At 49.4% G+C, this 13,019-nt stretch overlaps 1 protein-coding gene across 6 annotated transcripts in view; it reads left to right on the forward strand.

Moving 5' to 3' along the window:
• Window positions 1–13,019, forward strand: part of ATP7B (ATPase copper transporting beta) — a 73,719-nt gene that overhangs the window by 43,635 nt on the left and 17,065 nt on the right. For all 6 annotated transcript variants that reach the window (XM_031035773.2, XM_031035772.2, XM_081814882.1 and 3 more), the window contains 5 exons: window positions 1,333–1,494; window positions 3,588–3,664; window positions 5,178–5,352; window positions 6,466–6,699; window positions 7,423–7,514. In XM_031035773.2, coding sequence (XP_030891633.2) covers window positions 1,333–1,494; window positions 3,588–3,664; window positions 5,178–5,352; window positions 6,466–6,699; window positions 7,423–7,514 — 740 coding nt within the window. The remainder of the gene's footprint in view (window positions 1–1,332; window positions 1,495–3,587; window positions 3,665–5,177; window positions 5,353–6,465; window positions 6,700–7,422; window positions 7,515–13,019) is intronic.

Here is a 13,019-nt window from a genome sequence, read left to right on the forward strand (position 1 = left end):
TTCTGTTCCATTGATCTATGTGTCTGTTTTTGTGCCAGTACCATGCTGTCTTGATGATGACAGCTTTGTAATAGAGCTGGAAGTCCGGAATTGTGATGCCGCCAGCTTTGCTTTTCTTTTTCAACATTCCTCTGGCTATGCGGGGTCTTTTCTGGTTCCATACAAATTTTAGGATTATTTGTTCCATTTCTTTGAAAAAAGTGGATGGTATTTTGTTAGGGATTGCATTGAATGCATAGATTGCTCTGGATAGCATAGACGTTTTAACAATATTTGTTCTTCCAATCCATGAGCATGGAATGTTTCTCCATTTTTTTGTGTCTTCCTCAATTTCTTTCATAAGTGTTCTATAGTTTTCTGAGTACAGATCCTTTGCCTCTTTGGTTAGGTTTATTCCTAGGTTTCTTACAGGTTTTGGTGTAATTGTAAATGGGATTGATTCCTTAATTTCTCTTTCTTCTCTATCATTGTTAGTGTATAGAAATGCAACTGATTTCTGTGTGTTGATTTTATATCCTGCCACTTTACTGAATTCCTATATGAGTGCTAGCAGTTTTGGGGTGGAGTCTTTTGGGTTTTCCACATAAAGTATCATGTCATCTGCAAGGAGTGAGAGTTTGATTTCTTTGCTGATTCAGATGCCTTTGATTTCTTTTTGTTGTCTGATTGCTGAGGCTAGGACTTCTAGTACCATGTTGCACAACAGTGGTGAGAGTGGGCATCCCTGCCGTGTTCCTGACCTTAGGGGAAAGCTCTCAGTTCGGTGAAAACGTTCATTGAACAATGTTCGAAGCAGTCTCAATAGTTGTATCATCATCATCACACGTTCAGACACTGTCTGTAGACGTTTTATGTCTGTATTTAATGAGCGTTCTGGGAAATGTTGACCACTGATGCTCAAAAGAGTGACTTGTCTGGCTTGCCTAACACATATTACAGGGATGGCATGTCTCATTTCAGACTCCCTTTCTCACATCCATATGCACAGCGTGGCAGAAGTGACAAAACAGAGAGGGTAGGGTGGCTTACGAAAGCTCCTCACTGTCAGAGCTGGAAGTCAGTGTTGGTTTGTCGCCATCTGCTTTGTGACTGGCTATGTCTCTCGTCCCTGAGTTGGGGAAGAACCACTGTTTACCTGCCCTCAGCCCCTGGGGGAGCGTCCCGGAGGAAAATCTTGCACATGGGGTCTGGAGGTGGGAGTCCAGAGCCTTGGGAACGATGCCGTGGAAGGAGGAAGGGCTCGTGGCTGCCTGTTGACCCCGCTCCCTGTGTGCCTTCGATGGGATCCTCTCAATCCCAAGTGAGTAGTATTTTTGTCATCCTGTGCGGCAGATCACGGGGATGACCTGCGCATCCTGTGTTCACAACATAGAGTCCAAACTCACAAGGACAAACGGCATCACCTACGCGTCTGTGGCCCTTGCCACCAGCAAAGCCCACGTGAAGTTCGATCCTGAAATTATCGGTGCACGGGATATTGTCCGAATTATCGAGGTAAGTCATTCGTTAAAAAACATTATACAAACTAATGTAACGTGTCTCAACTCTACTTCAATTTAAAAAATATGCCCCCTTTTTAAAAAACAGTGATCTATAATCATTGTGGAAAAATGAGAAAATATAGCTAGCCAAAAAATTAAAAAGAAAAGAAAAAGGTCACCTAACCTATCCTTCAAGCTTTCCCATGGAAGTGAAGGTGAATCGTTTTAAAATAAACTGAAATTAAGTAAATATCAGATAATCTGAGGGTGAGAATCAGTGAATTCCTGAATTCCCTGGGAAACATCAATATCAGTAAGATACCTGGGCACATGGGGTTAAATTACCTAATTGTAATTATAAAGCGTTACTTATATCTGTACCAAGTATCTGTAGACCAAAGGATTGTTGGTAATGAGAGGAGTTACACTGCATTTTACCACTATGCTGGGCCTGCTTGACAATGAGAGAGTTTAGTTGTTTCTCGTTTGGAAAATCAATTAGAATAGTCTTCACACACTGCCTCCCTCTGTTCCCTCCCTCGCTTTGTCCACAGACAATCCATTTCCTTTGTAAGGTCTGTTGATAGCACACCATAAGAGGGTGAGCATTAGTGGTGATCTGAATGGGTTGCAACAGTCCAGACTGAACTAGGTTAACTCACAAGATGAACTGATGGTCAGGATAAACCAAGTTTAGCGGGAAGTGCTAATGCAGGGAAACCTCTAGTAGCAGCCTCGGTGTTGTCTTTCATTTTCTCTTCGTTGTGTGTGTGCTGAGGAGACAGGTTGTGTGTTGTGCGGCTTGGCGGAGCTCCCTGTTGTGTGTTACCGCTTCTCCTGCTGCTGCTGCTATAACCCCCCCGTCTCAGAGGCAGACAGCACAGCTTCTCTGTCAGGTGGGGAGAGATCCCCAGGGAGGTTAAGTGACTCCGCTCACTGGTATCCAGCCAAACCTTGCAGGACCGGCCCTCAGACCCACACCTCACAGTTCCAAGCTCAGCGGCCTTTCGATTTTTGCCACAGCACAGGCCTTACGGAACAGTAGTGAGGGGCCATTGGTGAGGCCGGGGAGGCAGACTGATGTGCCGTCGGAGGGAGGGTCCCAGGGGGTGCTCGGACCACATCTCCGTCACCTTCTTACTCCTCGTGCCCCTCCTGGCCTCCACGCCACTGGCTGAGCTCAGTGCAGGAGCATCTCTGTCCTCATTTGAGGAATATTGCTGATGTCTGGCCCCCGTTTCTGCATCTCTGCTGCCTCCTTCCCTAATGTAATTAGGCGGGTGTTCGTTGTAAGAGGGTTTGTCTTTAGACAGTCTTAGATGCTCTTTCTCCAGCCGTAACTTTTCATTTTCGTGTGAAATCCCATTATCAGAGAGTCCTGGGGCCCCTCCTTATATCGTCCTGACCGACAGGACATTTCCTGGTGGCCTTTCCCATGTAATTTCGTAAAGGGGTCCGATCAGATGAGGTGGAGAGGGTCAGGGAGCGAGGTGGCGAAAGAATTGCTGGAGTTTATTCCCTGAAAAGAGCCAGCAGATTGTGGTGCGGTGCCTGTCCGTCTGGCTTCAGGGGAAGCCTCGGCTTGCAGGTGCCGAAGGAGCCAGGGTCTGCTCGCCGGGGAGAGGCCCAGGCTGGGAGCCCAGAGACCTGTTCACTGAGCACGGGGCCTTGCTCTTCTGGTAGCACAATGGCTCTGAGCTGCAGTTTCCTCAGGCCAGGAATGACAGCGCCTGACCTGACCACTCCCTAGTTGGGGTTCCTCACACAAAAATTCTGGGTGTATAAATTCGTCATTGATCAGCCTCGGGGCATGTTGAAGTTTCTCCCAGAACCTGCTGCCTTTGCCCGCGGAGGGACCAGGAGCCGCCATCTGAGGCCAGCCCCTGAGGATGACACTCTGTAAGCATAGATGGTGCTGGACCTCTGACAGGATTTGTAGTGTGATTTGGGTACGGAAGTCATGAGCGGAAAAACCAATACAGTCTTTTGAGGCGATTTTTGATTAACTTTCTAATTTCCAAAGATGTAAAATGCTTTCTACCAATGCATGTTTTAACCAAGTTCATTCCTCCCCGTTTCTCACTTCTCTTTTTTTTTAATAATAAGGAAATCGGCTTTCATGCTTCCCCGGCCCAGAGAAACCCCAGCGCGCATCACTTGGACCACAAGGTGGAAATAAAGCAGTAGGTAGAACAGAAGAGGTACCCTGGCGCTCTTGACTAAGTGTCCCCCCGTCGCCGGGCCTGACTGCCTCATTCTGTGCTCATGGGTGTCCCTGCTGTCCTGGCTTCCCACAGCACCTTCCACTTGGAAGAGTCGCCTCTGCTGCCCCTGTGATGTTACCCTCCTAAAGCAGTGCTGTCCGACAGAACGTTCTGCAGTGACAGAAATGTTCTGTACCCGCACTGCCCAGGACGCTAGCCACCGGCTGCGGAGCAGTTAGTACGAGCGAGGAACTGAATTCTCCATTTCATTTCATCTTAACTGATTTTAATTTAAATCGCCACTTACAGCTGGTGGCTGACTTAAGTTGAGAGGAAGAGAGTGGGTTTTTTTCTTTCACAACAGAGTATTTTAAGACTTTATTTGCATGGGTTCCAGAAGTAGGGTCTGAGGGCAGGAACCATGGTCATTGGAAAGAAAATGGCCTGGGAAAAAGGCAGCCTGAGTTCATTCATTGTTGCAGATGTTCACTTACTCATTCAACAAACACAAGGGCGCTTTTGAATGCAGGGCACGATGCCAGGTGCTAGGGATGAATAGGATACCATCCCTGCCTTGGAGAGGCCCATAGCTGGGCTAGGAATGAGTGGTTGAGCAGTGGATCAAGTGGGTTCAGGGGGGTCTGGGAAGCCAACCAGCAGGGGACACATGATCTGAGCCTCGAAGAATGAGAGGAGGTTTGCCAGGCTGTGGGGGTGGGGGTCGGGGGTTGACATGAGGGTCTTCTAGGGGCATGGAGGCAGGGGGCCTTCAGGGATTCCTGTGAGCTCTGTTCAGCATGCCTGGAGCAGGGAAGGCCTGACAGGAGAGGCACCTGGAACGCGAGCGAGGGGCTATTCTCGGGGCCCTGGGCGACAGGCTGAGAGTCTGAGACTTCAGTCCTGCGGCCCGCGGTTTGCAGACCGGAGTGGAGGCATGCTAGAGCTTCCGCAACACATTGTGGGAATTTCATGGATGCTGACGTGAGACCACAGCTGTCACCTGCAACCCCCACGTCAAACTTTGGTGTTCACCAAGATGGCTTTACAGTTCTCACTGCCTATATTAAGTAATAGTTTAAAAATCAAATGTAAAAGTAAGGTCAGACTAATAAAGTTTTGCTTTTATCTGTTTTTACTTGGGAGTCTGTATAAGATTTTATTTTGAAAAAAGAGCAGTAGGCAGCCATATGGACCGGGACGTTCCACTTCTTTGGGTTCTCAGTTCTGGGCCTCAGTTGCGCCCCCTATGGATTAGAGGCAACAGGTCAGCCTCGGACGGGCAGGGGTGTCTATATCTCTGGCACGTCCTTGCCAGGTTTAAACCTGTCGGTGCTCTCAGGTGGCTGGTGTCAGGGAGGGAGCCTTCCCTTCGTTTCACACCACTGGTTGTCTGTCCCAGACGGTCTGAAACTGAGTCCCCAGGAGAAGACCAGCCCACAATCCCAGTGACGGGTGATACCTAACAGGCCACTGTCACTGCTTTGCTCTGCAGGTGGAAGAAGTCTTTTCTGTGCAGCCTGGTGTTCGGCATCCCCGTCATGGGTCTGATGCTCTATATGTTGGTGCCCAGCAGCGAGCCCCACGAGTCTATGGTGCTGGACCACAACATCATTCCAGGACTGTCCATTCTAAATCTCATCTTCTTTATCTTGTGTACCTTTGTCCAGGTGCGTATCAGAAAGGGCCAACCTCTGCCCTCCCTGCCTGTGTGTGGCCAACAGGTTCTCCGCCCTCCCGTGCCAGACACAGCCCTTCAGCCTGGCTATCACAGCTGTCCTGCAGGGGCTCTTTTCTCTGTCTTACGACTGGTGGGGGGGAGGGGGGGGGGCTGGGCGCGAGATGCTTAAAAGGACCTGGTTTCACTGTCACTTTCACGGTTGTAGTTGCTCAAACTCTCCCTGGAGTGGCAAGCCCTGAGACAGGCCTCCTGGAACTTCTCCTCCAGGGGTGATATTAAGGAGCTAGCTGAGTTGCTGCTGCTGGGAAGTGTGCCCTCTGTCTGTTTTAGAATATAAAATAAAACTCCTGCCTTAACGACAGAATGCTTAGTTGAAGACTATCTGAGGGCAATATCTGTGGCCTGAATTTGCTTGTTCCTGTATTTTCTTTTTAATTACAAATGTAAAGTATATTTATTGTAGACAATTCAAACCATGCTGAAGGAGAAGCAGCAAAGGGGAAGATATTCTTTCACTGGAATCATACTCCGCCTCCAGCCCAATCCTGTTCCCCAGGGTTACCTTAGTATTATTACTAGTCGGACATGTATGTTTACAGATCTTCATCTATGTAGAGAAAATACACATGTGCTTATATATGTAGGTGTGTGTACGTGTTCACATAATACAGACACACGGGCTTTTTATTTTTTAGCTGGAATAGGATCATACTAGATAAATTGATTTATAACTGGCTTTTTCACTTAACCATGTATTACGGGCATCTTTCATGCCAGTGGTTTATAGATCTAGCACATTCTTTCTCAGGACTGCAGAGCACTGTCCCCAGTATAAATGAACCATGCTTTACGTCCCCATGGCCCCCTTGCCCTTTTGATGGACATTCAGGTTATGTACTCTGGGTTTTAAAGGTCCCCCAAGACCTTGACCCTACGTTCCTGTGCCAGAAATCCATAGGCCTGTGAATCAGGAAATACATTTCCTGCACGTCCCCTGCCGAGGAGAAAGTCATGTCCAAGCACTTGCAGGCGCGAGGGGCAGTAGGCAGCCATATGGACCAGGCCTCCTTGAGCAGCTGTTGCTTCCTCTGCTGTCTTTCAGCTCCTTGGCGGGTGGTACTTCTACGTCCAGGCCTACAGATCTCTAAGGCACAGGGCGGCCAACATGGATGTGCTCATTGTGCTGGCCACCGGCATCGCCTACACCTACTCGCTCATCATCCTGGTGGTGGCTGTGGCCGAGAAGGCGGAGAGGAGCCCCGTGACCTTCTTCGACACCCCCCCCATGCTCTTTGTGTTCATTGCCCTGGGGCGGTGGCTGGAACACGTGGCAAAGGTAACCGCAGCTGCAGGTGAAAAAAGAACTGTTCTTCAGTAATGTAAATCTTGATTCATCTGAACACCTTATTTAGAATTACTAATTACACACAGTCTAGAGAAAGACTTAAAGAAATGTGACACCTACGTATAATTAGGTGTTCTGATCACTAATCTCCAAATGGGTTGCTACTTCCGAAATCCCAGCTAATCTGGTTAATTATTGAAACCTTTGTTCAGACACATTGCATAATGGAAATTTCAGGGCAGCGCTCACACCACCTCTTTGTACATAACTGACTATATCGCTTATTAGTCTACACATCCACGTTTCCATCTGAGGGTCATGCCATTTTTAACACCCTGCATTATACCCACATTTTAACCTATTCTATAAAAGAGTAGGACTCAAGCTCTAAGAGAAATTAGATTAAACCTAAAAAAAAAAAACAGCTAATGGACAGACTGGTTTTGTATTTTCTGCTGAAATGTAATTCACGGCACTTTGTGGCAGCGTGCATTCAGAGCGGCGGTGACTTGGCTGCGTGTCGATGGCGGTGAGCAACATCTCTCCTGGAGGAGCTTTTTCGCATGCACTGTGGCTGTGTTAGGGGGTCAGCCTCTTTCCGCAGGGGCTTTCTGTAACCGCAGCCGCTTTTAACACCAGCCTAGTGAGTGTTGGTCTGGCTTTGCACGGGTCAGCTTACAATAGCTCTTGTTTTCCATTCTGATTATTTCCTAGAGCAAAACCTCAGAAGCCCTTGCCAAACTCATGTCTCTCCAAGCCACAGAAGCCACTGTTGTGACCCTTGGCGAGGACAACTTGATCATCAGGTGGGTTCTCTACATCCAGAGTTTTCAGCCAGTTTATATTAATCTGTGTAATACACCTCAAGACGCCCAGCATCTTCATGACGTTACACTAGACCTTGCGGGGGCAGGCAAAGCCTTGTACGCTCAGATCTGTCCTCTCGATCCAGGTAATTAACAAGGCGTTTACAGACTACAGCATGTGCAAGAGTTCAGGGTGGGGTGTGTGTAGGCTAAATGACAAATGAGAGGTCTAGGTGACTAGTGTTCCCGGACTACAGAAGGGGAAGGCTAGAGGCGGTCAGGGAAAGCTTCAAAGAGCACGGACTATACGCTGGACCTTCCTTGCAAGATCTGGAGGATTTACACAGGCTGAGAGGTAGGGTTTCAGCTTGCCAAATAATACAAATGTGAGAAGTATTTTTCTTCTTCATAAGGTTGGCAGATATTAAAAATAATAATTATTATTATTGCTGGAACTTACATGGCATTTGCTATCTGCCATACACTATTTTAACCTCTTTGTATTAAATCTAATTTAAAAAAAACAAAACTATAGGAGGAAAAGACTGCTATTAGCCATATTTTGCAGATGAGGAAACTGATTATCAAAAAGGCTAAGCAACTGGCCTGAGGTCACGCAGGTGTTAGGTAGTGGAATGGGATATAACTCAGGCTCTTAGTTCCAGAGTCCATGCTCTTAACCCTTCCACATACTGACTCTTAAGGCACATTTAATAATATGGACATTTGCACAAATTAAGGCTTCTGTACTTCCCTGGTCAGCCTCATTTTCATATTCTAGGCAGTGCTTATTTCAAACCTCCTTCACATTACTGAAATCTCTCTCTGGCCCCACCACTTTCCCCTTCGGCCTGTGATCTCACTCTGACTGCTGAAAATAGAAGCCATCAAGGTGGGAAATCCGTCAGTTCCCTGTCACTCAGTCACTCAGTGAGCCACAAAGCTAACCTTCCCCATTGCATGCTCCCTTTCCCCCACCCCAGGGGCAGAGGCCTCTCCTTTTGGGCCTCTGCTCAGGAACCTCCCTCTGTCAATTTCATCTTTATCTTCAGGGTGTCTGTCTTTGCTGCTTCCAACCATCCAGTATGACCTACAGTCCAAACCCCTGTTGTCGAAGCAGTCCTGCGCCCTGCCCCCACTGCACATGCCCATTCTTCACGCTGTTGCCAGTGTGGGCTCATGAGTGCGTCCCCCAGAGATGGCCCTCAGAGGCTGCAAGCCCCCACCCCTGCTTTCCAGGGGGGCACTCGGCGAGCCTGTGCTGTGCATAAGGCACCGGCCGACCACAGCATGGAAGCACTGGTTTTTGTCTGGATGCTAGCTTTTAAGTACTGGGCAGAGTTATGGTAGCAGTAGTTGAGATTTGAGAACTTACCATGTACCACTCCCACTAGCCAGTAGTTCATATCAACTACCTAATTTAACCTGATAACTACCCTATGAGGTAGGGGCTCCCGTGATCCCCGTGTCTTTAGGAAGAACCTGAAGCTTAGTGGGGTGGAGTGACTTGCCCCACGTCCAGGGCAGGTGAATGGCAGAGCTCCCTCTTGGCCACCTGCTAATCTGTCTTCCGGGCAGGAGGATCCCGTGGGACAGAGCGGCTGGCCACGTGTGGGCCTCCACACACACGCGACTGTTTGCGTGGCTCTGTAGCATTTGCACACCTTGGCTGTGTTTTTTTTCCCCCTTATAAATTAATGACGTGAGAGTTTCTGAGATATGGAAATACTCAGACTGGGAACAAAACCATGGACAGCTGCGTTTACTTGCTGCCTTTCGTTTTGAAGTGCTTCTGAAAGCACCGGCCGCAGTCACACGGACTGCTCGGTTGATTCGGATGTGAGGAGACACGCATCTTTGCCAGAAGGCGAGAGCTACTTGAAATGCCCAAGGACGGGGGGGGACTACCCCAGTCAGAAGATGGCGAGTAGCATTTGGCTGTGGACACGTTATGGCCAGACTCCTACCGTCATTATGTGGTTGGCACCATTTTCCAAGCTAGGAGCCAGAAGACCAGAGTTCCTTCAGGCCTTGCCACAGGCAGACAGGCTGTGTGCTAGGAGCAGGTCAGTTATGGCCTGTGAGGCACAGTTCCTGTCTGTCAGACTAGGGTGGTGGTTCCTACCCCACCTTCTGATGGTGTGCTCCAGCCTGCTGGGAGGTGACAGGCCCGTGGTCACACTCCGCTCTCCCAGGGCCAGGGCCACACACTGTCCGCTGAGGAGCTTGACTTTCTCTGAGATGAGGTGTGCTGGTGCCAGGGCCCCCAAGTCAACCTCCGTCTCTGTGGGGCCTGCCACATCGGGCCTCTGCAGGTGTGGACTGGTCAGAAGGCCACCAGAGTTTCCCACCTCAGTTGTCTCCTTTCAGCAAGACTTGGGCCTGTCCCTCCCTCTGTCCCTCTGCCAGGGACACCTGTCTGTCCCAAGTCTTGGGTGATCAGTGTGGTTACCTATGGTAACCCCCTGCCCCTTCCTGTTGCCACCACTCTGTCCCCTACAGCACTGCCACAGGGTCTTCACTGGCCTCCTGCTTGCAGCTTCGTCTCTTTCTAAATATCTTCCCACATTCAAACCAGTGATCTCTTGGAAGCACAGATCTCCTTGTATTCCTCTGTAGCTGGAGCTCCTTTAGCGATTCCCTGCCATCCTTAGGATGAAGTCTGTGTGCTTAGTGAGCACATGAGACTCGGCGTCTGCCCTGGCCCACCTCTTGGACTCAGCCCCATGTGCCGCCATGCCTCCATCTTATCCCAGCCACACCCCACTGGCAACTCCCAGGAGGAGGCTCTCGGGTCTCCCCACACACCTTTCTTCTTCCCCTCTGCCTGGCTGCTTGTCCTTCAGGGCTCAGCTTGGGGGGCATGTCCTCCGGAAGCCTTTCCTGTCCCCAGGGCTGGTTGGCTCTTGCGCCACTTGCCCTGGGACACCCACGTGGCAGGTGCTCAGATTACTAGTTGAATGAATGAAAGGACCATGAAATGTTCAAGAAATCACCCCATGTTGGTTGGGGTGACATTCAAGGGCCTACACGACCTGGTCCCCAGTCTCCTGCATTGAAGTCTCCTGTGGTAGTGGGGAAAGCAGAGTTACAGACTTCATCTAGGTAGTGGCTGTTCTAGTCTAAGTTTTTGTCTTTTTACTTTGTGTTAGATGAGGAGGGAGAGGAGAGAGGAGACGGGTGTGGTAGACAGACTACTGGCAGAAGCTCCGGAAGCAGAAGAAAGGCTAGGGAAAACACTGTCTCTCAATTAAGTGTATTCCCACACCGTGGCGTTTTGGGAGACACAAGCTTCTGAAGAAGAAATGCTGGGAATTCACTGGAAGGAGCCACCTTGACCCCCATCAAGTGCTGCTCACCTTAAATTAAGCTGTTCGGGCTTAGAATGATATGGTGAATTCAAATCAAAGGGGAAATTCAACTTCAGATTAAGCAGAGATTGACATTACTAAAGGTTTCTTAGAATGGCACCCAGTTGGACATGGGTGCCAATTTCTTGAAGAATCCCCATAGAAGCGAACCTTCTAAAGCTTAGTAGTTAGGTTATTCCGGGGGAGAAGGTTCTGCCATTAGCTCCCGATGCCCCTTCTCAAGTGAGCAGGTGCTCCTTCTCCTGACAGGCCTCTCTTACCAAGTGAGGACCTGGTGTGATGGGAAGCTCCTCCAGGTCGCGTAGACAGGCCTCAGAGGGGAAGGGCCTGGGCATCTCCATCACTGGGAGACTTGAAGAAGCAGCAAAGAACATTCTCAGATTATGGAGAGTCCTCCTCTCCTCCCGGTTTGCCACCCTGCCCAGCCCGCAAACGGGTTTCCTCATATCTACTCCCAGCACTTGAGACTTCAGGGCGCCCCTCCTTTTCCCACCCCGTTTCTTGTATTATGGCCATTACTGAACTTACATTCACGAGTCTGCTTGTGGCTTCTGGGGTGTCAGCATCCTGAGAGGAAGGCTCTGCTTTGTCCTGTTCGTACCCAAGTCCAGCACAGTGCCTGCTACACAGAGGCCTGTCACTAGGGAAAACGTCCATTAAGTGAAATTCCCGGGGCGCTCACCGCATGCCAGGCACGGTACCAAGTACTGAACACGCATCATCTCAGTTAATCCTGGAACAAAATCACCATTGTAGAAAAGAGGACACTGTGGCTTTGCACCAGGATTTGACCCAGATGGCCCCACTGCCCTGTGATTCACCAGTGCCCTACCGAGGACTCCGAGCTCCCAAGGCCAGGGCCATGTCTGCTTTGCTCCCCACCGTGTCCCTGGCATCTGGTGCACACAGTGTCTCCCGTGGCACTGAGCCTGTATTTATGCACACCAGCCTGAGTGGTGTGTGCTCAGAGCCTTGCAGGGAGGGGGCAACTCTTGAATCCTTGTTTTGCAGAGGATGCTCCTGCACAATTTTTTAAAAAAGAAAATTTTGATGTAAATATTTATCATCTCTGCACATTTTGGTTCCCAAGTTTTATACATTTATACATAGCAATGTTTAAAGAAATGGGCATGTAGATTCAGTTTCGTGCCTTTCTAAGAAATCTTCAGGTTTTTGCTCTACTGGGAGTGAGTATCACTTACCTCATATACTTTTGGGAGGATTCAGTGAGAAAAAAACCTGTACAAATCTAGCACAGTACGTACACTCAGTAAAGGTCTGTGTTACCTTCACATGTTGATAAGGCAGCTTATTGTACATTTTTCTCTGTGGTAGTTTGAATGTAGTCCTTGTAGAATGAAGGGAGTGTGTAACGCAAACCTCAGAGCCTGCGTATCTGCTTTTATCACCGTTTGGTCATGAGGCACTGTTATAAACGGGTGACCCTTGAACAACAGTGGGGCTTAGGGGCGCTGACCCAGCGCAGAGTCGAAAATCCACATATAACCTCTGACTCCCAAAAACTTTACCAGTAAGCTACTGTTGACTAGAAGCCTTACTGACAACATAAAACAGTCGGTTAGTACCTATTTCGTATGTTATTATATACTGTGTTCTTAGAATAAAGTAAGCGAGAGAAAAGAAAATGTCAAGAAAATCAGAAGGAAGAGAAAACGTATTTCTATTTCTGTACTATATTTATTAAAACCCCGCGTGTACCTGCGTGGTGCAAACCGGGCCGTTCAAGGGTCGGCTGTATACAGTGACGTGTATTTGGCCCCTGTGGCGGTTCCCTGGCGGCCTCCGGCTGGCTGTCTCCCACTCCTGCCCTACCCTCGTCTCCCCCACCGCATGTCTGTCTGTCTCGGGCCGACCCCCCCAGCATCCAGCCCTCACACACCTACGGCTCGCACGGTCCCGTCTGACCCTCTCCCTCTCCTGCTCTTTTCCCTGTCCCAGCACATCTTCCCGCGAAAGCGGCCCGAGCTGCTGTCTGCTGGCTTCCCGTGCTCTCGTCCACCCCTCCCGCTGGGCTGCCGCCTCCAGCAGCTTCTGAAACTGCCCCCGCCCACAGCAGACCTCTTCCATGTACCCCAGCCCAACAACTGCCAGGTTTATCTTCCTTTCGGCCCCT

The sequence above is a fragment of the Leptonychotes weddellii genome, chromosome 3 (assembly GCF_054177405.1).
Source record: "Leptonychotes weddellii isolate Sample4059 chromosome 3, ASM5417740v2, whole genome shotgun sequence".
NCBI classification, from domain to species: domain Eukaryota; kingdom Metazoa; phylum Chordata; class Mammalia; order Carnivora; family Phocidae; genus Leptonychotes; species Leptonychotes weddellii.